This window comes from Neovison vison, chromosome 13 (assembly GCF_020171115.1).
Source record: "Neovison vison isolate M4711 chromosome 13, ASM_NN_V1, whole genome shotgun sequence".
Taxonomy (NCBI): domain Eukaryota; kingdom Metazoa; phylum Chordata; class Mammalia; order Carnivora; family Mustelidae; genus Neogale; species Neogale vison.
The window spans coordinates 16,523,790-16,548,140 of NC_058103.1; the positions used below are offsets into that span (position 1 = coordinate 16,523,790).

A 24,351-nucleotide genomic window follows, 5' to 3' on the forward strand; every position below is an offset into this window, starting at 1 on the left:
TAACTCCACAAGAAGGAAGGGAACACAGACGGTTCAGTCTTCTCAGATGGCAAAAGGTAGTGCGGCATCCCACCGTCCAGGGTGCGCACACTAAGCAACGCTTTCCACGATTGAGACGCTCTGCCCCATGTGCCAGTTACCTCAGGTTAGTAGACACGAACATGGGATTAAGAAAAGAGCAATCAAGGATATTTATCCAGTCAGACTGAACACCTTAGGATAGGCTTTTACTGTTCTAGAGACAATCTTCCAGAAGATGAAATGATCCAAGAGTCCCCAAAAATATTTATTTATACAAAGATTTTGAGAGTAATATTTGTATTTGTCTTTATACCTCAGTCTACGTGTCTGGGGCCAAGTCATTGTGTGGCGTGTGTGTGACCTCCCCGCACGCGTCACCCATTCTAGCACCTTCTTCCAGGAACACCAGATGCACGCAGGGCCTGGGGTGGGGGGAGGGAACCCATAATGCCCCAAGACTGCACAGACCCCAAATCCCAATATGTGCGCCCTGCCCTGGAAGGTGTCTAGCCATATGTCCGAGGGGAAATGCGATCGAGGAAGAAGGCGAGAGGAGGGACCCAGAGGGCAGATAGGAGAACGTTCGTTCCCACCCTCTGCTTCTGAGTTCTGCTTCTGAGTCCAGATGGCCCCACAGAGTTGACGGTCCAGGAACTCCATTCCCTGGATTTTTCTCCCTGTACTGACCCTTGGTGCTGCTGATTGATGTTGAGAGGACAATTTGCAAAAATAACACATTCCTCCTTAATCCCAGGTAGCCCAAGATACAATTCTGGGACTTTGTCTAGGTCACCTGTCTGAAGAAAAATGCTTGCCTTGAATAAGGTAATTCCCATTTCCTAGAGCAGATGTGGGGCAGCAATGAGCCCATCTGACCTCAGAAGTGTCTTCGGGCCTGGCCCTGTCCCGGCTGTTCTCTGCCCTTCCTCCTCCCTAGGGTATCCCAGATCCATTGTCGCCTGATGCGTCCCCGTGTCGACTTGCCATCCCTCTTCCTCTGTCCCCACCACCTCCGTCTACGTCACAGAAAATCTGTGTATTCTGAAGAGTTGGGCCTTCCCCTAACCAACCCCACACTTTCTTTACCACAGTGATTCCCAGAGCCAGCAAGGAGGAGAAATGTCCCGAAAGGGAACTTCCGTCTTGGCCATCCGCCCGGAGCCGAAGGTTGTGGGCTCCGGGCCTCTAGGTGAGGTCTGTTGCTTTTGTTTCCCGAGGAGCAGGCGGTCAGGCGGTGGCAGTCCTCTGTCCTCTCTCTCCGTCGCAGGCAGGATCTCAGCTACACTTACAGGACTTGACCACCATGTTAGACAGCTGTTCCACCTTGGGGGTCCTCCCGACATAGTACAGGATGGTCAGGGGCTCCAAGTCCTGGGGCACACAGCAAGGTGAGGCGGATGCTTCGGGGTTCAGGGTGTTGTACAGTCCCAGCACCTGGGGAGGACACATCATTTAGAGGGCGGCAGGCCAAGCCACAGGCCTGGAACCCTCTACAACGTTCTGGGGGCCTCTCCAGAGACGGCCACTTGTAGACTGGCCATGGATGCTGTCTGGGTGTGGGTGAACACCTATACTGTGTGGGCTGAGCATTATCAGGCTAAGCCGATGACAACTAGTGGGTGACTTGAAATGCCTCATGAAATTTTCTTAGCTGTTAGGAGACACTTCTGGTTTTGCTAGCTATAATGGTTACTCCGGTGAGAAGCGATCTCACTAAATGCTGCTTTGGGCCATTTAGTAAGCCCCAGAGTGTGGGACCCCAGACAGGATGCAGTAACCGTGAGCTCTCCGGAACCATGCTTCCCAATGGACTGCCCTATTTCCAATTCCCCTCGAGGGAAAGAAAGGCAAGCTAGTGTCAGAATCCTGATTTCCCTCTCTCTCCCTTTTCCTTCCCGTTGTTGCCTATAAGCTTCTTCTTTGTTCTTTGCATGATCTTTCAAAATCCCAAGAGGCTGGAATTCCCAGTCCTTTCACTGGTGGTAGAAGCCTTTCTGCCCCAACATCCCTTGCTAGCCGTGCATGCGCGTCTCTGACATACGGTGTTGGGACAGTGCATTCATTGCCAGAATAGTAAAAAGGTTTATACAGAACAAATAAAAATCCTGGTTGAAACCATGGAGGAAATTTTAAAGGGCAGAATGTGGCATAGAGTCAGCCCAGGATGCCAAGATCAGAACCTTCAGCAAAGGGATTTTACTCTCCCTGGATCTTCATTCGCTCATTCAACATTCTGTCCTCACGCATTCGTGTGAACGAGTGGCCCAGCGGGCACGGCCCAGAGCCCCACATCGCATAGCCCCACTCCGTACCGTGCTGTGGGTTGTGTCCGCGCTGCGGAGGTAGGGGCAAGGGCCTGAGCAGAAGTTGGCGTAGTAGCCCTTAGGTTCATGGACCCATTTCCAGCCCAGATCTTGTCGGAAGTCAATGTAGAGTGGGCGCACACAGCAGTTCTCCTCCAGATTGCTACGACAACAAATAAACATTTATAGACCATCAACCTAAAGGAAATCGATATCAAAAATTTCAACGGCCCTCATATTTGTACCTGGAGTCCTTCCTGGTCATCCTAAGAGGTGGCCCTAATCCATGGAATCCCACGTTCAAGTGCATTGAGCAGTACATACCATAAAAGCATCTTCCCGTACTGAAGACCATGATCCCAAGGTCATAATAGGCAGATAAAAACAAGGCATGAGGAAGAGGACAAAAGGCAAAGGTGGTCCTGCCTCCTTTTACATCATAGATCAAAGCAGAGACATAAATCGCTTCACATAAAACCAAGCACTGCATGTTCTTGGCCAGCTCAGCTTTGTGGAGGTTAGTTTTATTGTTACCTTCCTAAGGAGCACTCAGCGAGACGTGAACTCTAAGCTCATGTGGCTTACATACGTTAGCCTGCTAACACAGGAAACATGGCGGACTGCAGAGAGAGAGCCTCTATTCCCAACGGTGTAGTTAGGCAGCCAGACCAACCTGAGCCTGCTGCTACAGGCTACTTGTGAACAAGAAATCCTTTGTGGTTTAGGCCACTGTTCCTTGCAGCCAAGAGCACCCATTCCTAACTGATTATGAGCCACACAGAGCAAACTACATGCCAGCCTTCAGACGGTTAGCGGCCAACTACATTGCCTCTACTGCACCTTCAAGTTCAACATCCCTCATTCACTCAGTCCCTCCTTATAAGACATGGGTTTAGATCTAAAGTTCTAATTCATTCTCCCCAGCTCCATTCAGGCATCCTCCTCCCCAGCCAAACTGACCCATTTGTGTTCCTTCCTTCCTCCCCCTATGCCTCTACATGCCCAAACCTCACTCATCTGCTGAGGCTCACATTGTGCACCCTTCGTAAGCCTTTCCTGCATCCAAAGATGAACTACTTTCTCCGGATTCTTAAAGCACTCTATCCTTCAGACCTTCTCACGGATGTGGTCGTTTTCTTCATTTTAGTCATTGCTAGGTGTGCTTTATCATCCCCTCATAAAAGAGGAAGAAAACTAAATAAGAGAAGGGGCTCACTCTTTTTTTGTCTTCACAGTGGCTTCCTAGTACTTCTGAATTAGTTTGTTAATTTCTCCAGCTCCAAATGCCCTGGTACACGGAGACTGCCCTCTTTCCCCTCACCCAGGAGCATGCTTGGACAGTTCACAAGGAACTGAGCACTCCTTTCATGGAAATCCTTGCATTCAACTGGTGCAGCCACTCTGGAAAACAGTATGGAGGTTCCTCAGAAAGTTAAAACTAGAGCTACCCTACGACCCAGAAATTGCACTATTAGGTATTTTTCTGAAGTACAGATTCGAAGGGGTATATGCACCTTGAAGTTTACAGCAGCATTATCAACAATAGCCAAACTATGGAGAGAGCCCAAGTGCCCCTCCACTGAGGAATGGATAAAGAAGACATGTGTATATCTACAATGGAATACTACTCAGCCATCAAAAGAATGAAATCTTGCCATTTACAAAGACATGGATGGAGCTAGAGAGTATTATGCTAAGCCAAATGAGTCATAGAAAGACAAATACATGATTTTACTCATATGTGGAATTTAGGAATCAAAACATGAACGTAGGAGAAGGAGGAAAAAAAGAGAGAAGGAAGAAAACCATAAAAGACTCTTCACGATAGAGAACAAACTGAGGGTTGCTGGAGGGGAGGGGAGTGGGGGGACAGGCTAGATGAGAGATGGCCATTAAGGAGGGCACTTGTGGTGCTGAGCATGGGGTGTTGGATATAAGGGATGAAGCACTAAATTCTACTCCTGAAATCAATATGACACCATACGCTAACTAATTAGAATTTAAATAGCCAAAAAAAGAAAAAAGAAAGTCCTGCATTCATCCTTCCCACACACAAAAACACATGGTAGGAGTACTTTACAACATAAGAGGCAGAGGGGCTTCGGCCAAGTCTCCCCAATCCAAACTATCTTAGCAACACTCTCCTGGCCATTGGCTTCAGCCAGGTCCCCCAAGAGCTGGGCTGTTGGAAAACCTGTGGCTCCCAGAAAAACAGGAAGATGTTGGGAAGAGGTTTTCAATCTTCTTTCCTAGAGAGGTTTGTGAATAGCATCCAGGACCCAGCTTGGGCGTGGGGACCGAACCACAACGGGCACACAATAAAGGCTGCCTCAGGAGTTCATGGTCATGAGTGGGCCCAAGCTCACCGGAAGCAGTAATTGGTGTCCAGGGCCCGCTTCTTCCTCTGCCCGCCCTGGCCCGGGTTGTCCAGCCGGTGCGGGGGGATCATCATGAGGATGAGGTGGGGGTTGTGGTGGTCCTTCTGCTTCTTGAGGCGTCCGAGATCCCCACGGCCGTGATCGTCCTCACTGTCGACACCTGTGGACGGGGAGGAGGAGGACAATCTCCTGTCTAAAGAAGGCAGAGTGGAGGCTGGCCTCCTGTTCTATCCCGTCACTACCCAGGTGTCCTGCTCGTGTCGGGCTGCAGGAAGGGGAAGGAGGAGACCAGGTGGAGGAACCGGCCTCACAGGAACTCACAAGACACCCATAGTCGGATCCCCTTATGTCTCCTCTGTGTAAACCGTCCAGAGAGCAGAGAGGGCTTCCGAGATGCTTCCTGTGATGTCAGGCCCAAGAAGCTTCCATGAAGTACCATGGGGGTGGGGGTGAGGGGCAGCTAACACATTGCTTTCGGTTGTCCATGTAGATTCTGAGACTTAGAATCTTGGGGTGTGAGTTCCCTCGTATGCTCTGAATTGATCAAGACAGCCCCTGAGTCCTCCCTATAACGTAAGGTGTCTTGGTTGAAGATCCCTTTGATGGGAGCTGGAGGCACTAGACCGTAACCGTTAACAGACACGTGCTCTAGGAGTTTCAAAGTGTTTCCACTGTAACACTCAGATGAGATTACAAGGGATGTGACGCACAGATTAGCAAACAAACTCTGCAGGGCCGGGGTGGTGGTGGTGACCCTCTTTCATCTGGAAGAGAAAAGACTGGGGACTGAATTAGAGCGAGTCTCAACTAAAAGGAGATCTATTTCGTGACAGGCAGCTGCCGGCTGCTGTCCCTCCACCAGGGACAGGAACACAAGGAGCTTAATTTACACAGTGACGGAAGGAACTTGCACCCCATGAAGGAGCACTAGGACCAGAAGACAAATGGGAGGCTTGAATCTCAAATTCCCTTTTCTGAGCATCTTTATGAACAAAGTAACTATAGACAGAGTGGGGGGGGGGTTCATCCTGACCTGGCCTATAGGTTAGACCCCAAAGGTCTTCTGAGCCCTGAGGTTCTGTGACTAGGATGTCGAATGCTTGGCTTTAAAAAAGGGGGGAGGGCAGGGGGCCCTCAAATCAAGGCCATGAAGGGTAAAGAAGACTGTCCAGGGCTGGCAGCCAAGAGAGGGTACATCTCTTCCCAGACAAGCCTCTGACCTCAGGCTCTGGTGTGGTTCGTTGGATCTCGAGGAACAGCCTGGCTTTGGGTGTGCCTCAGTTATCCAAATGGGACTGTTCAAGGAAGGGAAAAATCCCTGAGATCGAGAGACTGTCCAGAGATTGAGAGCCTCAGAAACAGACTGGAAAACCGGAAAACCTGAAAAGACTGTCAACTCTTTTTCCATCTTCATACGATTACTCTGAGCCCAAAGCCATCATTCAAACCAAGATGACTCCTGGGTGGGGATCAGGTGGCCGCTGGGACATTTAGAAAGTTCAGGAGTCAGGACACATATTCCCAGTCACCGCAGTTCATCTCTTTTAGGGAGGGGGGAAGACACCTACTATTTGTTGAGTGTTTGTGGCACTGGGTTTCACATTGGTTATCTCATTTAATTTGAGTGACGACCCTGTGGAAGAGGTATTCTCATCTCTGTGTTACTGACTGAGCCCAGAGAGGCAGACTGGTTGGCTTTGACTGCACCCTTCTTCCCAACACTACACTGTCTTCCAGACACTCACATATTCTATCTATAATCAGAAAGTCACTGGAGCAAAGCTGAAATACTTGAGTATAAAATATTGGGCTATCTCTGTGACGGAGTTCAGTAGTTTTTCTTGGGGCTTGGTTGGGTCTCCTCTTCTACCCTGCCTCATCGATCCCCCCTCCACCTACTAGACACATCCATTTTGTTACCTTTGAATTTGATTTCCATCACCTCGTGAATGTTTTCTAGGATGTCTCCATTGGGCTGAAAGGTGTGACATGGACAGTGAATGCTGATTTCCAGACCCAAGTTGGACTCTGCAAAATAAGACACGGAATCAGTGAGAACATTCTTTACATGATGGGGAAGTGTGCCCATCACCACACACGGTTAGACAGGCCCTCTGCTCCCTTAGGCAGTCATAGGAGCCGAGTGATACTGAAGGTCACAGGAGCCAGCAGGTGCCACCAAAGCTGGAGTGGACCTCCACACGTGTCACCACACTGCAGGTGTTTCTGTTATGTCATGAACAACCAAATAAAGGCATAAATTAAGGAGCATTATAAAGGAGAATTTTCCTTTTTTTTTGAAAGACTTATTTATTTATTTGAGAGAGAGAGAGACAGCATGGGCACATGTGTGTGAGTGGGGGTAGGGGCAGAAGGAGAGGGAGAGAGAGAATCTTAAGCAGACTCTGTGCTGAGCCTGGAGCCCAGAGAGGGGCTTGATCTCGGGACCCTGAAACCACAACCTGAGCTGAAAGCAAGAGTCGGACGCCTAAGCAGCTGCACCACCCAGGCATCCCGAAGGAGAATATTCACGGTCCTCTATGTTCAAAGGATGATATTGGGGGAAAAGACTGTCACCTGCCTACTTGGGGACAAAAAAAAAGAGGGTACAAGAAGGAAGAAAACTAGCCATCACCCCTTCTAGGTGTTTGTTGGGAGAGGAGATGCACAAGCCAACCTGCTCCAGAAGGACGAATTGAGGGGCCGGGGGACCGGGAGAGAACGGGGAAGGGGGTTTACCGGGAAATTCGGAGCAGAGAGGCAGTGATGCAAAAGGCCACAAATTCCTCCAGCTGGGCGGAAGCCGGCGGAGTCTGAGCCATAGAACTAGAGAAGTTAGGAAGCAATGCTAGAGGCAAGATCACCTGCAGACAAATAGCCAAATCCGTGTAATGGGAGGATGGCAGCCTTTCTGCCAGGGCCACGACTGTGGGTGTAAATGGAGTGCAAGTTTCCGGAGGAGAGACGATGAAAATCACAGTTAATTTTGACTGTATTTTCCTTAAGGGGTAAGGACAGAATGAGGTCAAAGTTACTTGGAAGTTTCTTCCCTGGGAATCCCTGTTCAGTTCCTGGGGAAGCTGGAGACAGGGATGGCTTGCTTTGGGGAAACGAGCCGCTCAGGAAGACTGTTGTGAAATCAGAGCACTGGACGAAGGACGTGGCCAAGGGCCAAGGGCCCAGATGACACAGCTCAGAGAAAACCAAAGGGAGGAAATACGGAGATGCCAGGGTTTGCAGACAGATTCTCTGGTGTAAGAAGGCCAGCTGTGGCCCTTTCTTCCACCAGTGGTGTTTGTGTTGTACTAAAATGGGGGAAGCAAGGAAATTAGTAAAATGGGTTGAGCAAAGTGCAGGGAGAAAAGGAGGTATAAGAAGAGACACATTTGGGGGTGCCTGGGTGGCTCAGTGGGTTAAGCCTCTGCCTTCAGCTCAGGTCATGATCTCAGGGTCCTGGGATTGAGCCCCATGTTGGGCTCTGTCTGTCAAATAAATAAAATCTTTAAAAAGAAGAAGAAGAGGAGACACATTTGAACTGAATCCAGAAGTTTTGTGCAGGGAGACCAGGAAGGGTCTGGGATACTATCAATTCTGGTGGGTCAGAGTCAGCTAGGGAAGCTCTGTCGACCCAAAGGGAGCAGCAGGTTGTGCTGTAGGAAAGGTCATGGGGGATGGACCCCTCTTCAGGACCAGCATCTCAGCAAGCTGACTCATTGACTGTGCCCTGGGCCACCCCCGTTCTGTGGGAGCATCCACCCTTGGGACCAAGGGTGGATGTCCTCTTGAAATCTGCTGTCATAAGATTTCATCTGGGAAAACCCCAGAGTCCAAGCCAGCTCAGCACCCTCTCATGCACAGAATGACTCAAGCCCAGGGTTCTGATCACCATTAGGCAGGCCAGGATCCTCTCTTCATAAATTCCAGAACCCAGTCTTATCTGTCCTCCTCTAAGCCAGGGTAACCTCTAGGACACGTTGACCCTTGGTGAGCTTGAAGACTTCGGTTCCAGAAGGTTCGCTCTGGCGGGGAGGCATGGGGCTACTATCACAAGGAAGCTGATGCCCAGCCAGAGAACAAGAAGTGAATAGAACAAGAAGTGAATAGACAAGAAGTCCCCCATGAAACCATGGGAATGTCTTCTTCCTGGCTGAAGGCCACTGAAGGAAGGAGCAGGGGCAGCTGGGATGGGCGGCCGAGTACAATTTCTTTTTTTTTTTTTTTTAAAGATTTTATTTTATTTATTTGAGAGAGAGAGACAGTGAGAGAGAGCATGAGCGAGGAGAAGGTCAGAGAGCGAAGCAGACTCCCCATGGAGCTGGGAGCCTGATGTGGGACTCGATCCTGAGACTCCAGGATCACGCCCTGAGCCGGAGGCAGTCGTCCAACCAACTGCGCCACCCAGGCGTCCCCCGAGTACAATTTCTATTACTGAGAAGGGCTCAAGGTAGGCCGAGAGAGACCAGCTGTAAGTAAGTTCTATGATTCTGAGTTAGAAAGTCAAGGTGCAGGGGCACCTGGGTGGCTCAGTCAGTTGAGTCTGACTCTTAGTTTCAGTTCAGGTCCCGATCCCTGATCTCATGGGTCATGAAATCGACCCCTGCAGCGGGCTTTGCACCTGGCAGGAGTGTGCTTCGATATTCTCTCTCTGTCCCTTCCCCGGTGTGTGCTCCTGAGCAGGCCCTCTCTCTCCCTCTCTCTAAAATAAATAAATAAATCTTTAAAGAAGAAGAAGAAGAAGAAAGTCAAGGTGCAGACAGATGTGTTGGGGATAGTAAGGCTTAGGGGACAGGTGGTAGTGAGAGATGGACCCCTGGCTTGGCCAACAGGCTCTGTCTGGGTAGAAGATTCAGAGTGACGGCAATAATCGCCAACATTCACTGAGCATTACATATTGAGCACTGCTTTAAGACTGTATGTGCGGGAACTCATTCCATCTTTATAATAATTCTACAAAGCAGGAGCAATTATTACCCATCCCCATTAAAAGATAAGGACCCTGAGGCTAAGAGAAATTTAATGGCTTGCCCAAGGTACCCACCCAGTCAGTAAGTGGGAGAGCCAAGATTCAAACACCTGATGCCCAAGCCACGCTCCTAATTGTTAGAGACAAGAAGGGACAAAGAGGGGACAACAGAGATCACCAGGGAAGATGCCTGTGTTTTCGCAGTGTCGCCCCTCACCTGAGCTATGATGCTGGCTGTGTTCCCTCCCCCGGTCGCTAGGGGACGTCTGGCTTCGCAGGGGGAGAAAGTGCCTACCAAGGAGAAGGAGCACAAAGGTATGAGGACCCAGGCCCCTAACTCTCCGTGGGGCTCCAGCCAGCTCCGGGACCCAGAAGGCAGACTGGCAAACTGGTGCACAGCAGGCTCCCAAGTGTTTGCTGAATGAATCCAAGACCCGATATGTGAATCAGTTTCCCCCATCAGTCCACACCACCCACTGCTCCGTTTGGAGTCCACCTGCTGCCTTGTTCGGGGCCACGAACTCTGAGGAGTCTCACGAGCTCTGCGTAAGTCAAGGTCTGCGTGTGATTCCCCTGTTTGAGGGGCGGGAAGCATCTGCCTAAATGGGAACTGAAGGTTCCAATGAAGAACAAACCTCAGAATTGGCAGCGGTAGGGATGGTGGGTGGGGGACTCACAGGTTTTATTACGAAATTATCTTTTTGATGTCTCAAGGAAGATGGAAATCATTCTCAGCGCAAACGTTGCATTGAGCTCTGCAGCTGGGAAAATAAGAGCTCCTTCAAGTGCCCAGGGCTTCAAAGAAATCCAGGTGGAGCTGATCAAAATCAGACAGGGAAGCTAAGAGATTAATTTCCCCAGTTTCCCCTTTCTGCAGCCATGTCGGGCTCTAGGTGGAGTGCCGTCTGAGTCAGACTTCCCAACTGTGCTGCCGACAGCAAGCAGATCCCCGTTCTGTGGGTGCTCCCAGGCTCTTGCCTTTGCGCTCAGTAGGGGAGATGGGACAGAATTCCCGGGTATCCCTGGAGTTGAGGCAGGACCTCCAGCCCATGATCAGCCGGCTCAGCAGCAAGCAATGCCCCTTCGATGAGTACTTGCCCACTCAGAGGCCTGCAGAGCCCGGACAGGTTATATAAGTGAAGAAAATGAGCCAGCAGATCATGCTCAATGGGGACTGCCAGTCTCGTTCTTGGGGGACAGCAGGGACTGAATGGCCTATGGAGATAAGAAGGATGCCCGCCCCATTTTAAGAGGTGGCCACGACTCATCTCCTGTGGACCGTCACTAGGAAATCTTCTCATTTTTCTAGAACATCCAGAAGTCCAGGTTTTATGTGACATCTCCTGACTTGAAGAACAGAAACTGTTGACTGTTTCTTAAATTTAAAATATCATGTAGGTCAAGACTTAGTGCTTTAGCCCCCAAACACCAAGACAAGTTTCCTAAAATGTCAATGACAAGAAAGGGCTGACCGTCTCCAGGGACTCTGGACATCGGCCTGTGGGTGGACTGTGCCCCCACAGCAGCTGATGACAGAAGAAAACTCCGGACAAGACGGGAAAAAGGAACAGATGGGCCCGCCCGCCACAGACACCCCCCGGCACTGAGCATCAGTCCTCGGGCAGTGTCCCCAAGTAAAGAAGGGGAGAAACAGCAGACGTGATATTACGAGACACCATGACTGCCAGTCGGGAGACTCCAGTCCTGATCTAGGCTGGATGACCCTGGCTAAGCCACTTAACCTCTCAGGGCCTCAGTTTCCTTATCTGACCTAATCAAAGACTCCTCTTGTGTAATAGGATAAAAAACCATGGAGCTCTCTCTAGTCCATTTGATCCTTAAAACGGCTCTGTGAGTACAGGGAAGGAACCATGACCTGATGTTCCAGGTGAGGAAATACAGCAAGTGGTTGAGATATTTGGGACATGTGACATTTGATATGCATATTGTACAGCTCCCCTTGGATAACCACCAAGCCTTCCAAACTTAGTTGGCGCTAACAGAACCGGGCCCCAAACCTACTCTTCTCTCAGTCTTCCCTGTGTCAGTAAGTATTACCACCAGGGGGTTCCATCCACAGCCTCCGAGGCCATCCTAGCCCTCATACCCCTTACCTAACCAGCCCTTTGTATGGGCCAGACCTCCAAAATGGACAACAGACCCCAAGCATCTCCACGCCCACAGCTACCGTTCTCGCTGAAGCCCCAGCTGCACTCCTCTGGGCTGCTGCGATGCCCCCTAGCGGGTTTTCTCTCTCCTTCCTTTGACTTCATGCAAGCAGAGGGGTCTTTTCTTTTCTTTCAATGATTTTATTTATTTGAGAGAGGAAGAGCACACAAGAGAGTGTGAGTGGGGGCAGAAGGGAGGAGCAGAGGGAGAGGGCAAAGCAGACTCCCTGCTGAGCAGGGAGCCCAACATGGGGCTCGGTCCCAGGACGCTAGAATCATGACTTGAGCTGAAGGCAGACAGATACTCCACCAACTGAGGCCCCAGGTGCCCGCAGAGGGGTCTAAACCAAATCACCTCACTACACATCCCAGCCCTGCTTATGATACTCCAAGGCTTCTCATTACACAGGGACTAAGTCCTCAAAACTGACCATGGCTCTGCAGGTCCTAAGTCATATGGCCCCAGCTACCTCTGGCCCCCAGCTCACTCCATTCCAGCGGTGTCAGCCTGCGTGCTGCGGTCAGATCAAACCACACGGCTGCCACCTGGGGGCCACACCTCCCCACCTCCTCTGCCCAGCACATCCTTATTCTCACCTTCACACGCCGGCCCTCCTCATCCCTCGGGGCACACATTCCCGCTCACAGAGAGCCTCCCTGAGCACCGCCTGCCGGATCCCACCCGTCACGGCCACACTGTCCCCTTTCTCTCTTTCATGGTATTCATCACCGACGTTCCTACTCCTCAGTGTGTTTTCTTGGTTTCTTGGTTACTGTGTGTCTCTCCTATCGGAACAACGGCCCCATGGGAGACGGACCTCCCTGGTCATGTTCACGGCTGCATCCCCCCCAGTGCATAAACACGGGTTGAGTGAATGAACGAAGGGCACAGAGAGCCGGGGACAAAGCTACAGCTTGAACCCAGATCTGGGGCTCCTCTGGTTTTGTCCTGTTCCTTCTGTTTCAGGAACAACCAAGGGTCCCGCGGTTCCCTCCAAAACACTCAGACTAAGAGCCAACCTACCTCTTCGCAGAAGCCACTCACGCACTGTGTCGGTGACGTCAAAAGACAGCCACTCGGCGGTGCCCCGCGTGGGCAGATTCTTGCCGCCGATGTAGCGCTGTTTGGCAATGTGCTCGTCGGGCCGGAGAATCTAGAGGGCAGAGAGAGGCGTAAGTACCCCAGGCCAGGACAAGGACGGCAGCCTAGGTCACAGTGCAGGAGCTCAGGCGAGGGCAGCAACAGGAAGCTAAAAATTCTGGAAGACTCCCCAAGTCCCTTAGTTAATGCTTCGTCCTCTCCAGGACAGACACAGATGCAAGGAGTCCAAGAAGGCAGGGTTCACAGCCAGGTCTGCTGAACTCTAGCAGAGGGAAGGCCCAGAATGGTAGAGACGCTGCTCTCCTGTCTATGGGGCTTCTGCTCTGGGAGGGGCTCACCTGGAAGAGCTCGATCCTCTGCTCACTGCGCTTGGAGCTGGGGTTGGGCACCCGCAAGACCCGGAATTCTGCTCGGAACAGGTTGGTTCCATTTTTCTCCACTGAGGACACGTTGAAGCGGAAAACCTTGGAGGTGATTCCTTTGGGGCAGACGGCCAGCTCATCTAGGAGATCAAGCAAGCGGGGAGAGGGACAGTGTGAGCGAGATGCATAGGAGCCAATGTCCTGCCCAGGGACACTGGCCAGGTGGCCCAGGTCCCACCCATGACCTCCCTAGAGGCTCAAGGGCTCAGGCCTAAAGGTGGGGACAGAAGGAAGATCTAGTGGCCCTGGAATCACACACAGGCCTAAGCCAGGAGCAGGGAGACCTGGGAACCCCAGGACATGGCACCAATGACTGGTCATTCAGGGGCAATCACCCCTCCTCCCATTACCTCGATATCCTAGCTCTGACAGGCTCTCCGGCCTGCTTTCCTGCTTTTAGAAAACACGGATTCTCAAAAGGTCGCAGCAAATGCCCTGAGTAGTTCAAACATCTCACCGCTGGTTGACCCATTCCTGCATTCTTCCCTTCAGGCATTCATTCATTCATCACATATGGCTTGAGCACACACTGTGCACCAAGCCAGTGCTGACACTTGGAAGCAAAAATGAAGAGACGCGCCCCTGCCTTCAAGGAGATTCAGATCCGGGGGAAGATACTAATACAAAGACCCACATAACAGGACCAGCAGGAAAGTGCTGAGGGCCTTTGGAGAAGCCCAGGAGTTGCTGCAAAAGGATCCGAGGAGGGAGACAGCAGGGAGCAACTGAGGCGAGGAGGCACCCTTCGATCTGGGTCCTGCAGGAGGAAAGGGTTAGAGGATGGAGAGGAAGGGATTTTCCTTGGAAGGACTGCTGGAAACAAAGCGGGGAAGGGAGGAGGTGCCCGTGTGTAAGGCGACCTGAAGCAGCCAGGTGAGGCCCCAAAACAAGGTCAGGACAGCCAACTGCGCTCTGCCCACAGGGAGGCTGAAATGTCAGACCAAGAGGCTGGATTTTACCCCACCAGCAGTGGGAGCCATGGAAAGTGTTAGAGCCGCGCCGTGACATAATTAACACCGTGTTTTAGACCCACTGAGGCAGCATCAGTATGGCAGAGGGCCCACATCTCAAGCCGGGCAGACCCACGGACATATCTTCAGACGGAGCTAGGCCATCCGCTCTGGCTCCTTTCTAAGGGTTTCTGTCCTTGACATCATGTGGTATGCCAGCCTCTGCCACACTGTTGGCTGCTTCGTCCCTGTCCACAAGATACAGGGCAGCAGATGCTCTTTCCCATACCTCAGCACCAGACAAAGAGAAAAGAAAGATCCTGGGGCACCTGGGTGGCTCAGTGGGTTAAACCTCGGCCTTCGGCTCAGGTCTTGATTTTAGGGTCCGGGGATGGAGCCCCGTGTCGGGATCTCTGCTCAGTGGGGAGACTGCTTCCCCCTCTCTCTCTCTCTGCCTGCTTCTCTGCCTACTTGTGATCCGTCTCTCTCTCTGTCAAATAAATAAATAAAATCCTTAAAAAAAAAAAAAAGATTCTGTCTTTCTCTCCTGTGTGCGTTACAACCTCAAGGTCGGAGCAGCACTAACACCCAGAGGAAAACTTTCTACATGAATGGTAACAATAGCCAGAACCTGAAATTCAAGCTCGGAGACCCAGATTCCACACATAATGGACGTGGCTGGAATGAGCTCATCATCAGCCCGAGGGGTGGTGTAGGAAGTCACGGACAAGGAGGGAAGGATCAGAGGCCTGGAAACAAGCAAGTGTGCTACTGATCTTTAGGAAAGGATGAGTGAGTGTTTCTGGAAATTGCCATCTGGTGGGCCTGACACTGGTTCTTAGAAAATTAATGGAACAGATGTTAGGAAAACAAATGTGTGAATGCCGCCTAACGAACCCTGATTAATAACTGCCTTCGAGAAAACAAATACTGTCAACTACTCCCTAAACCGTGTCAGAGAGAACCAGAAAGAGGCATCAGTGATAGCAATTTAATTGTTCAGCTTGCCAGTTTGGAAGCCTCTGGACACGGACAAGCTCGTGGACTGGCAACCCTGTCGCGCACTGACACACTCGGTTCTTGAAGGAGCTGTCATCGAGGCGGTAACTGCTGAAAGAGGGAGCGGAGTGTGTCCATGTTGCTATGGGAAGGAAAATGAAACAGAAAAGGGCACGTGCCCATAAGCAGAGTCAGAGCGGGACCAGGACGCAGGAGGCCAGGACAGCAAGGAGCTAAGACTTCTTGGGGACACTCTTGTATGTAACCATCCCTCCTTTGTGACTCCCAAACCATCAATCAGTCAATCAATCTCAGTCCCTCAGATGGACTCCTCTTGCTGGGAACTTCAAGGAGATTTCAAGAAGGAGGTGGGGAGGATCTCTCTCTCTCTCTCTCTTTTTTTTTTAAAGATTTTGTTTACTTATTTATTTGAGAGAGAGAGAGCGCACACATGCATAAGTGCAGGGAGGAGCAGAAGGAGAGAGAGGGGGAGAGAATCCCAAGCAGACTCTGTGCTGAGCACAGAGCCCGATGTGGGGCTCGATCTCATGCCCCTGAAATCACAGCCGGAGTCAAAACCAAGGGTCAGGTGCTCAATCGACTGAGCCACCTAGGCTCCCTGGGAAGTGTTATTTCTTTTTCTTTTCTTTTCTTTTAAGTCACCGGGACCTGGGATTTCTAGCAGAGTTCGAAGGGACATTAGGGTCATCTAGGGAAACCCTCTACAGACAAAGATACCAATGTTCAGACGGATCTTGCCAGACCCACTCATTAATTAGTTGATGCAAGCAAATTGACACCAGCAAGGAAAGCTGGAAATCATTAGTGATTACAAGGGAACTGCCTAGGAGAGAGAAAAACATGTAAATATAACCTTTTTGGCATTTAAATCCCCAGAATAATGATGGTATTTTAAATCATTTGTGGATTGAGATTATAAATAAACAAACTGTAGTAACACCACCTTACACTGCACAGACCTCTTCCCAACTCACCTGGCCCTCTAACAGTCCTTGAGGAGAATGAGCATTAAGTCAAACTGACCATTTTACAAAGGAGAAAAGTGAGTGACCTTCCCAAGATTACGCAACCAGCGGGTTGCGGCAGAGGTAGTATTTGAACCCAGCCAGGTCATCTGACCACCCCTCTCTTCTTAAAGTGGGGCCTCTGGAAGTTGTGGGGAGCCCTAAGAGATCCTCTAGTGGAGGCACAGTTTCACCAAAAAAAGAGAAAGCTTCCGTGGAGTGGGCCTAGAGTACCAACTTGGGCCCAAGCAACAGCCCATTCCCGCTCAGTTCTGTGGGTAGGCCTTGCATCTTCAGGACGCTAGAGGGGCCACCCTGAAAATTACATTAGGACCAACTTTTTCCACTACGCAAAAAAAAAAAAAAAAAAAAGCCATCTCTATATAGATATAGATATATAAATATATATATGGAGACGAATTTCTCTTTTTTGCTACAGGAGAGAAAAATAAGCAAAGGATATTCCTGTAGAGTCTTCATGAAAAAATGTGGAAAGGCTAACTGTTTCGACCATGCCTCTGAAAATGTTTTCAGACACTGGGACTCCTGGATGTGCCTTTGCGTCTATCCGTCCTCTCTGCCTGGTCCCTGCTGCTCCCAGTGGCGGCCCACAGACACGAGCCAGGCGCTGCTTCTCACCCCCTGCCCCTTAGAATCACCTGCAGACCCTTACAAACCCGTGACTACCTCGGAGTGGGTGGGTCCAGAGCTGCTTGTTGTTGTTTTTTTCCCCTATCTTTCTTCTCTTTGTAAAGGTCTTCAGATGATTCTAATGGGCAGCCAGGGTTGAGAACCACAGTTTACAGTGCTCTGCAAAGGGTACCATGGCTTCCAGATGCTCTGGAAGTTTGAAAAACCACGCTTCAGTGATTTAACCTTTAAATAGGTTGACCTTTCAGAAGTGTTAGACACACAGTTTGGCCAATGCATCATTTAAAAAATTTTTTGAATTAGAAGCCCATCGATATTTTAAGCCCAGGGTAAAAGGTGGGAAATTTGACAAAAAGAGCCAGATTTTCAGCACTTCTGGCAAACGGCGAGGTCTGGTGAAGCTGGACCCACATTCCTAAATGCAGAAATCGGCAGGAACTGAGCAGTGGGTGCTTTCTCTGACCCAGGGCGTGGGTGCTTCCGGCTCCCCTCAACCCCCATCAGCCTCCCACACACCCTGTGCTCTCCTTGACCCCAAGGCCAAGGGCCCTTTGTGCTTTGTCATGGTGCTGGTGCTGAGGCTTTTCTCTGGATCCTTTGCTTCAGCTGCCTCATCTCTGTGGACACTTGGGTTGGCAGGCTCCAACCTTTTCTTTTTCTTCATTTCTTCATTCCTTTTCGTCATTGCCCACGCACTCCTGTACACAGTGGACAGGCACTTAGAGAGGAGTGACAGCAGGGAGATGGGGGAGCCTGGAGAGCAAATGTGGTAAGGAGTAATTTCCGGGGGAGGGGGCAGGAAAAAGGGCACCAAGATGAGCAAAGAGGAGAGGGCCCAGAAAATGAAGAAAATGAAGAAAAGGTTTCGCCCGAGTACACTGTGTTGTAAGCTTCAGGGGGCTTAAGAAGCAGTGGGTGCTTTTTGGAAATACAGACTTCCCAGGACCTCGCCCACAGATTCTAATTCTGGAAGGGTGAGGTTGGGCCTGGGAATTTACATATTTCCTACTCACACAGAGCCCCTGGACCGTTCTTAGAGAAACCCTGACCTAGTGTGCCGAGAGCATTGGCACTGAGAACCAATGAGTTCTCAGGATACGAAAGGTCTTTTAATTTTCAGAATGAACCCAATCTAAATTAGCATCCAGGAAAAAAAAGGCCAACATAGCAAATTTTCTCTTTGCTCAGGATCTCTGGGTTTGCTGGCTGTCTTCACGCCAGCCTTGGATGAAAACAAGAGTCTCCCGCCAGCCACGGATAATTACAGGCCAGGAGTTACAATGACACCCACCCTGGTGATATCTTGATAACAAGGATGACAAAGGAAGGGAGAAGGCTGCGTCTTTCTCCATCGTGGATGTCAGAGAGAACCTCTCTATGGCCAACTCCCGGTGAATGATAAAAGGATTTACAGAGGCTTGCCTTCCGCGCAGAGACTGTTGAATCGTCCCAGATACAGACACAAAATTGTTTCAGCTGCAAGAGTGTTTGAAGATTATCTCTGACTTCACAGATGAGAAAACTGGGCTCAGAGAGGTGACCAATCCACTGCCACCTGGTGTGGCTGTTTAACCAGCTTGAGGCTTTTCCTTAGATAAAGAAAACCTTTTGTTGAATTTGGGAGAACATCTGTGGTGGTATGAATCTCCTGGCCGTAACAACAGGCAGAGCTAAGACAGAACACGCCCAGTTGGCCCCGCGCGATCTGCCCCGGGGTTATTAACAGCTCCTACCCGCCCTCCCCCAACCATCGCTTTGGTCCAATATGTGATTTATTCATATTGTAAGTCAAGGTCGTATTGAAGCTTTAAGGTTAAAGGTGGGACCTGCAATGTTTATTTACACACCGGCATTGGTGCCTAACGATATGCATTCTGTAGGCAGAGCGTCTAGGTTAGAGTCCATGCTCTTAGAGCCAAATTACTTAACTGCATGTTTCCTCATCTGTAAGTTAGAGAATTGGGGTCCCTATCTGCCAGAAGATGGGCCCTCTCCTCTTTGCTCATCTTGGTGCCCTTTTTCCTGCCCCCTCCCCCGGAAATTACTCCTTACCACATTTGCTCTCCAGGCTCCCCCATCTCCCTGCTGTCACTCCTCTCTAAGTGCCTGTCCACTGTGTACAGGAGTGCGTGGGCAATGACGAAATGTGGAAGGGAACTCGATCTCAGCACTTCCCCAGAAGCTCTGGCACCCAGACCCTGCCAGTGTCCTGCCGCAGAGCCAGTGCCGCCACAGGCCAACCCTCACGAGCTCCGGACAGGCTTCCCTTACGCTAAGCCTCTGAGGATGGCTTTCTGCTCCAGCTCGGCATCTGCCCACTGCCTCTTTTTAATTAGCGTGTCTTCTGCATCTGCCTCTCCAGGGCTGGCCCGGCACCTGACCAGCTGCAGGGCGGGCCCAAGCCACGTCTGCTCAGCCCCTGTGTCACCTCCAGCAGCTGCAGAGTCTGGGCCTGCTTCCTGTGTGCACCTGCAAGCCTCCCCGGCATCACCCGTGTCCTCACGGCCCTAGCTCCTCCCCAAGATCTTACACAGCATCTGGATCCTTGGGCCAGATCTACCCCCAGACTGACCAGGCTCTGTGGCCCGAGGGCGACCGACCCCTGCCTGCCCCAGCTGCAAGGTCCTGGTGCTGCCGGATGAGCTGCCCGGCATCCGTGTGCCCTTGTCCTGGCTTTCCGCAGGGCTGCCCCCTCTATGTGCCCTGAGCTGCTGCACAAAATCCGTGTCCACTGGCACCTGTATGCCCTTGCCTGTATCTGGCCCATTCATTCTGGGCTCGGGATTTCAGGCTGGATGGGGCCCTTGTGACTCAGAGTCCCTCCTCCCTGAGACTCCACCTCCTGGCCTGGATCACTGAGCTCTGAGCCCTTCTCCCTCACCCTGAGCTCTCTTCAGACCTCTCCTGCAGGCCTCAGCTGTCCCTATCCATGGCTACTGCGTCCTGACTTGGCAGTTGCCAGGAGCTGGCCGGGGGGCGGGTTTCAGCCATCCCGGTGCCTCTGGGAACTGCAGACCCCTGGCAGACCCTTAGCCAGCCCCACCTGGAGGACACTGGGGAGGGAGCCTCTACTCATTCTGCCTTGTACTCAGGCTTCCGCCCCACATGGTAGCCACATCCTAAGGCAAGGCGCTCCAGGCAGCCACAGGAAAAGGGAGTGGGAACCCCTCGCCAGGAACCACAGGCTCCTGGATCTGGCCTGGGCCGGCTCCCAAAAGGGCCTTTTGCCCCTTCAGCGAGAGCTGCTCCACCCACCGGCCACCTACCCTCTCCCTCCTCTTCAGCCAGGTTCTTTTCAACCCCTGCTGTCCCCCCCACCCCCAGCTGACCCCTCTCACCCTGCCTCCTCCCTCCCACTCTCCCACCCCTACTCCCACTGCCAGGTGAGCCCGGGAAGAAGAGGGAGCCGTGGAGTCAGGGTGGCGAGGACACCTGCTGGTAGGAAAAGCAAACAGAGCTGTTCCCAGAGTCCCTGGCCTGTCCTGGTTCACATTCCTCCTTCTTGGGCTGTCAGTTTCTCAACATCTGCCAAATCTCTCTCTCTTCTCTCTCTCTCTCTCTCTCATATTGAGGTTTTTTAAATGTCCGTTCAGCAAACACACATGACTTCCACACGTGTACAAACACACACACGGACGTCTCACCCAGGAGCCTCCCAGCTTCTCGGCACAGACGGGAAGCTCTTGGGAAGACACACTCCCAGACACATGTCCTCTCTGCACCCACAGCCACACCTCCCACCCACTCTTCCCGTGACACGCAGACACAGAAGGGCGGCCAGCAATCATCGACACGTCCAGAGCCACAACCCTGCTTTCCCCGTGTCCGCAGGCCTGGAAGCCGCCCATTTTGATCCCAGGAATCTGTCTACTGTACAAAGCCCGAAAGCACATGTACGTGTGAACAGAGGTGTGACCATGCTCACGGCTCACGTGGGTCACGTGTGTGGCACAGACCAAGGGGCCTGGACAGCAAGAGGCTGTGCCTTGCCCGGGCCTCGAAAAGCTTGACAGACATGAATCTGGGGCAGGTATCCCCTTCTTCCAAAGAACAAGAAAGATTAAACCACAGACGTGTCACAAGGAGTTGTGAAAACAGGGGAAAGACCCAGGTGTCCAGACACGTGGAGCCAGAAGGGCTTTCAAGAGATTCGGCCCTGGCCTCCCGGGCACCCGTCTGCTCAGTTACCTAGCCCCTCACACGTGCCAGAGCACAGAGGTTAAAGGGACAGCACAATGTAATTCCAAAGTCAAACCAGTTCAGGATGTGATGGCAGTTCAACAAGCCACTCAACCCCAGGGCTCCCGGCCTCCCAAAAGCCCCCTGCTCTTACCAGAGTGGCTCTGTCTCCCTCCCCACCCACCCACCCACCCAGCCCCAACTGTGCATCACACCTCCTGAGCCTTGGTGTGAGTGAACCTTGGGCACCCCCCCACCCTGCTCAGAGGCCAGCACTCGGGCCCCCCCACTCCGTGGGATTCCCTACTCCAGTTCAGACCCTCCAGAGCAGACACCCCAGCGAGAATTTGGACTTACTGTGCTCCGCCAGCCCCTGGATCATGTCGAATTTATGGATTTCTTTGGCATAGTACTCCGACTCGGTGTTTTCCTGAGTGCAGCTGTCCTCCCTCTCCCCCTGCATCTCCTCCAGCAGCTCCCGAGTGCTGTTGTAAAGGGCCAGGACCTGGTAGGGGACGTGGGTCATCACCGATGGCTCAGGGGGACTGGTGAGTCTGAGTTTGCTCAAGATCTGTCCCCTAATGGCTTCCACCCTCTTCTTCTTGATGTGGCCAAAGTCCAAGGTGGTGCAAGTGGACAGAGAGAGGCTGACCGTGGCCAAGTTCAGCAGGGCCAGGACCACCAGAGCCCTCTGCAAGTGCATCTTCCTGCTCAAGCTGGAGGGAGCGGCCGGGGGGGCTGCAAGGCCCAGCGAGGAGGAGACCCCAGCAGTCGTGCAGAAGGAGGGAGGAAAACCAGGCGGCCTCCCTAGATCCCGAAGACTGAGGCTTGGCAAGAAGGTGCATGAACTCACTGCACTGCGAGAGCTTCAGGACTTCCAGGAAGCGCTGGCAACCCTGAGCGCGAAGAAGCCGACTGTGTGCCTTGGAGCTCTGGGTTTCTTCTCCATGTGTCTAAACAGGTTCTGCGGGGCTCTGACTCCCGGCAGGCCAGGTGGAGGGCAAGCAGAGGGCTGGGAGGGGTGGCAAGGCAGCTGGGAGTGGGAAGGGAGCTGGAGTTTTTCCTTAGGTAAAAATAAATAGAGCGGATATCTGATATTGCCAAATGCCGCTTGGCGATGGGGAGAAAGTGGGTATTTTAGAGAAGGAGCAGGAGGACCATGGCTGGGTCCCAAAATCAAAATCCTCGCCTTGCCCTGAAGGAGGATAAGAAAAGAGAAGGGAAAAGAAAAGGGGAAAAAAAATTCTTAAAAAAAAGTCAGATCGCCAGTGAGTAGGTGGGGAGAGGCAGGGCTGGGCTGGGCTGGCCCCAGTAAAGGTGGGGGCAGCGCAGGACACACTGCAGGACACACTTGTCTCTCGGGCACACCATTCATGCTTTCTCTTTTGTTTACACTTCCTCGGGGGCTTTCTAAATGACTTTGTTCATGCTGCCTCTCGTCTTCATTGGCTGGGAAGTGGGGGTATGTGCAATTGGAAGGCAGGGAGGACAGGCCCCTGGAGAGCAGCCCCAATAATCCACTTGGACGCCCAGTGTCACCAGCACCTCGGCTTGTCTTCTCCCTCGGCCATTGCTTCTGTTCCCTGCTTCTCTTTAAAAAAATAAAAAGGAAAAGGAAAAGAAAATAGCAGCCAGTTCCCTGCACGCCTGCTCCGGAAAGCTGTTATTCCTTCTTTCTCTGGCTTCTTCGCCTATCTCTCCCCTCTCCTTCTCATTCCCTTGGCCTTGGCTTTCTGCTTCCCTCCCTTCCTCTCCCTGCTGCTTCTCCCTCTCCTTCTCCCTCGCTCCCTCTCGCTCCTCTCCCTCTCCCTCTCTCACACACACATGCACACACACTGCTTTCTCTATTTCTCTCTGCTGAAATTTTATACCTCCCTCCCATGACGTCTCTGGCTCGGGTGGGGGAGGGAGGGACCAGCGCACGCAGCCTCTTTTGCTGCACGATTTTAATGTTTTAAACAGGCACAGGAAAAGCCGAGCCCGTTTGAAAAATACTTTGCGAGCCCTCTCGTTCGACGTGGTAACTGAACTTTTTTTCCCCTCTTGGAGTCACTCCTGCTACACGTTGACTGTTTTTCTGGAAAGTTACTCCGACGAATCCCTTCCCTCCTTCTCCCCCAGCTCCTTCGCCCTCTCGCCAGCTGTCAGTCCGTCCTCTCTACTCCGCCAGTCTCTCGCTCCTGCCCCGGCCCGCCCCCACCCCCACCCCAACCCGGGCACAGCGGCCCGCCGGGCTGGGGCGCGAGGCACCGGGCAGGGGCGCGCGCGGGGCTGGCGCAGGAGGAGCCGTGCCCATCCTCGGGGATGGAGGCAGGCGGCGCGGGGAGCGACGCCGGGCCGGGGAGCGGGGTCGGAGGTGGGCACTGCTCCACGGTGATCCTGGCCCCAATTCTTCACGGACAAGCCTGGAGTCGGGCGGCGGGCTGAAGCTTGGAGATGCTCCAGGGCCATTGAAAATGGTGGCGTTTTCCGGCAGACCTAGGGTGCCCTCTGGCGAGGCGAGCGCGCCAGTGAAGGAGCGCGGCGGGCCCGGGCCCAGACACCGGGGAGGGCTGGGGGGTGGGGCCGGGGGACAGGGGCCGCGGCAGAGGGCGAGGGAAGCGACACCGGAGCCTGGGGGGACGGCCTCGCTCTCGGACCGACGCGCGCACAAGTGCACCTCTCTCTTCCCCGGGCCCCGCTCGGCAGCCGCTCTCGCAGAAATGTGCTCCAGATGTTCGCAGCCTCCCTCCCCGCCGAGGGTTCCGCAGGGAGCTGCGCCAGCGAGCGCAAAGTCAGCAGTTGGCCCTAGCCCATTTCCCAGATGGGTGAGGGGAAGTTTTCTCTCCGTTCGCTCTCGTTTCTCTTCTCTGCCTAAGCTTCTAGGTCTTTTCCCACGAGAAGCCCAGAGAGGGCAAGGCACGTTGCTTTCCGGCAACATAGGACTTGCCTCTGACTTGATCTCTTTCCTGGGAATCAGTGCTGCTCCCCACCACTTCACCCCACCTCACCCACCTTCCTGGACCCTTCCTCTGAGGTCTGCTTCCTGCTCCTGACTCCCAGGCCTCTGGGATGTTCACTGAATACCCAGAACAGTGGTTGATCAGCTTACAGTTGAGGAAACTGAGGCACAGAACGATTTTTTTTTTTTTTCCTCTAAGGGCCAGCCTGCTGGTGGGTGGTGGAAGCGATATTTAACCCAGGCTCTCTA

General features: G+C 52.4%; 1 protein-coding gene across 1 annotated transcript; it reads right to left on the minus strand.

The window, feature by feature from the left end:
- Positions 1–195: 195 nt before the first annotated feature.
- Positions 196–22,900, minus strand: TGFB3 (transforming growth factor beta 3). The gene is made up of 7 exons (XM_044230114.1): positions 21,519–22,900; positions 13,274–13,437; positions 12,858–12,987; positions 6,623–6,730; positions 4,691–4,862; positions 2,334–2,487; positions 196–1,455 (listed from the first exon to the last, which is right to left on the minus strand). Exons 1-7 carry the CDS (start codon positions 21,862–21,864, stop codon positions 1,297–1,299), a joined length of 1,233 nt encoding a protein of 410 aa, XP_044086049.1. The 5' UTR covers positions 21,865–22,900; the 3' UTR covers positions 196–1,296.
- Between the last annotated feature and the right edge of the window lie 1,451 nt (positions 22,901–24,351).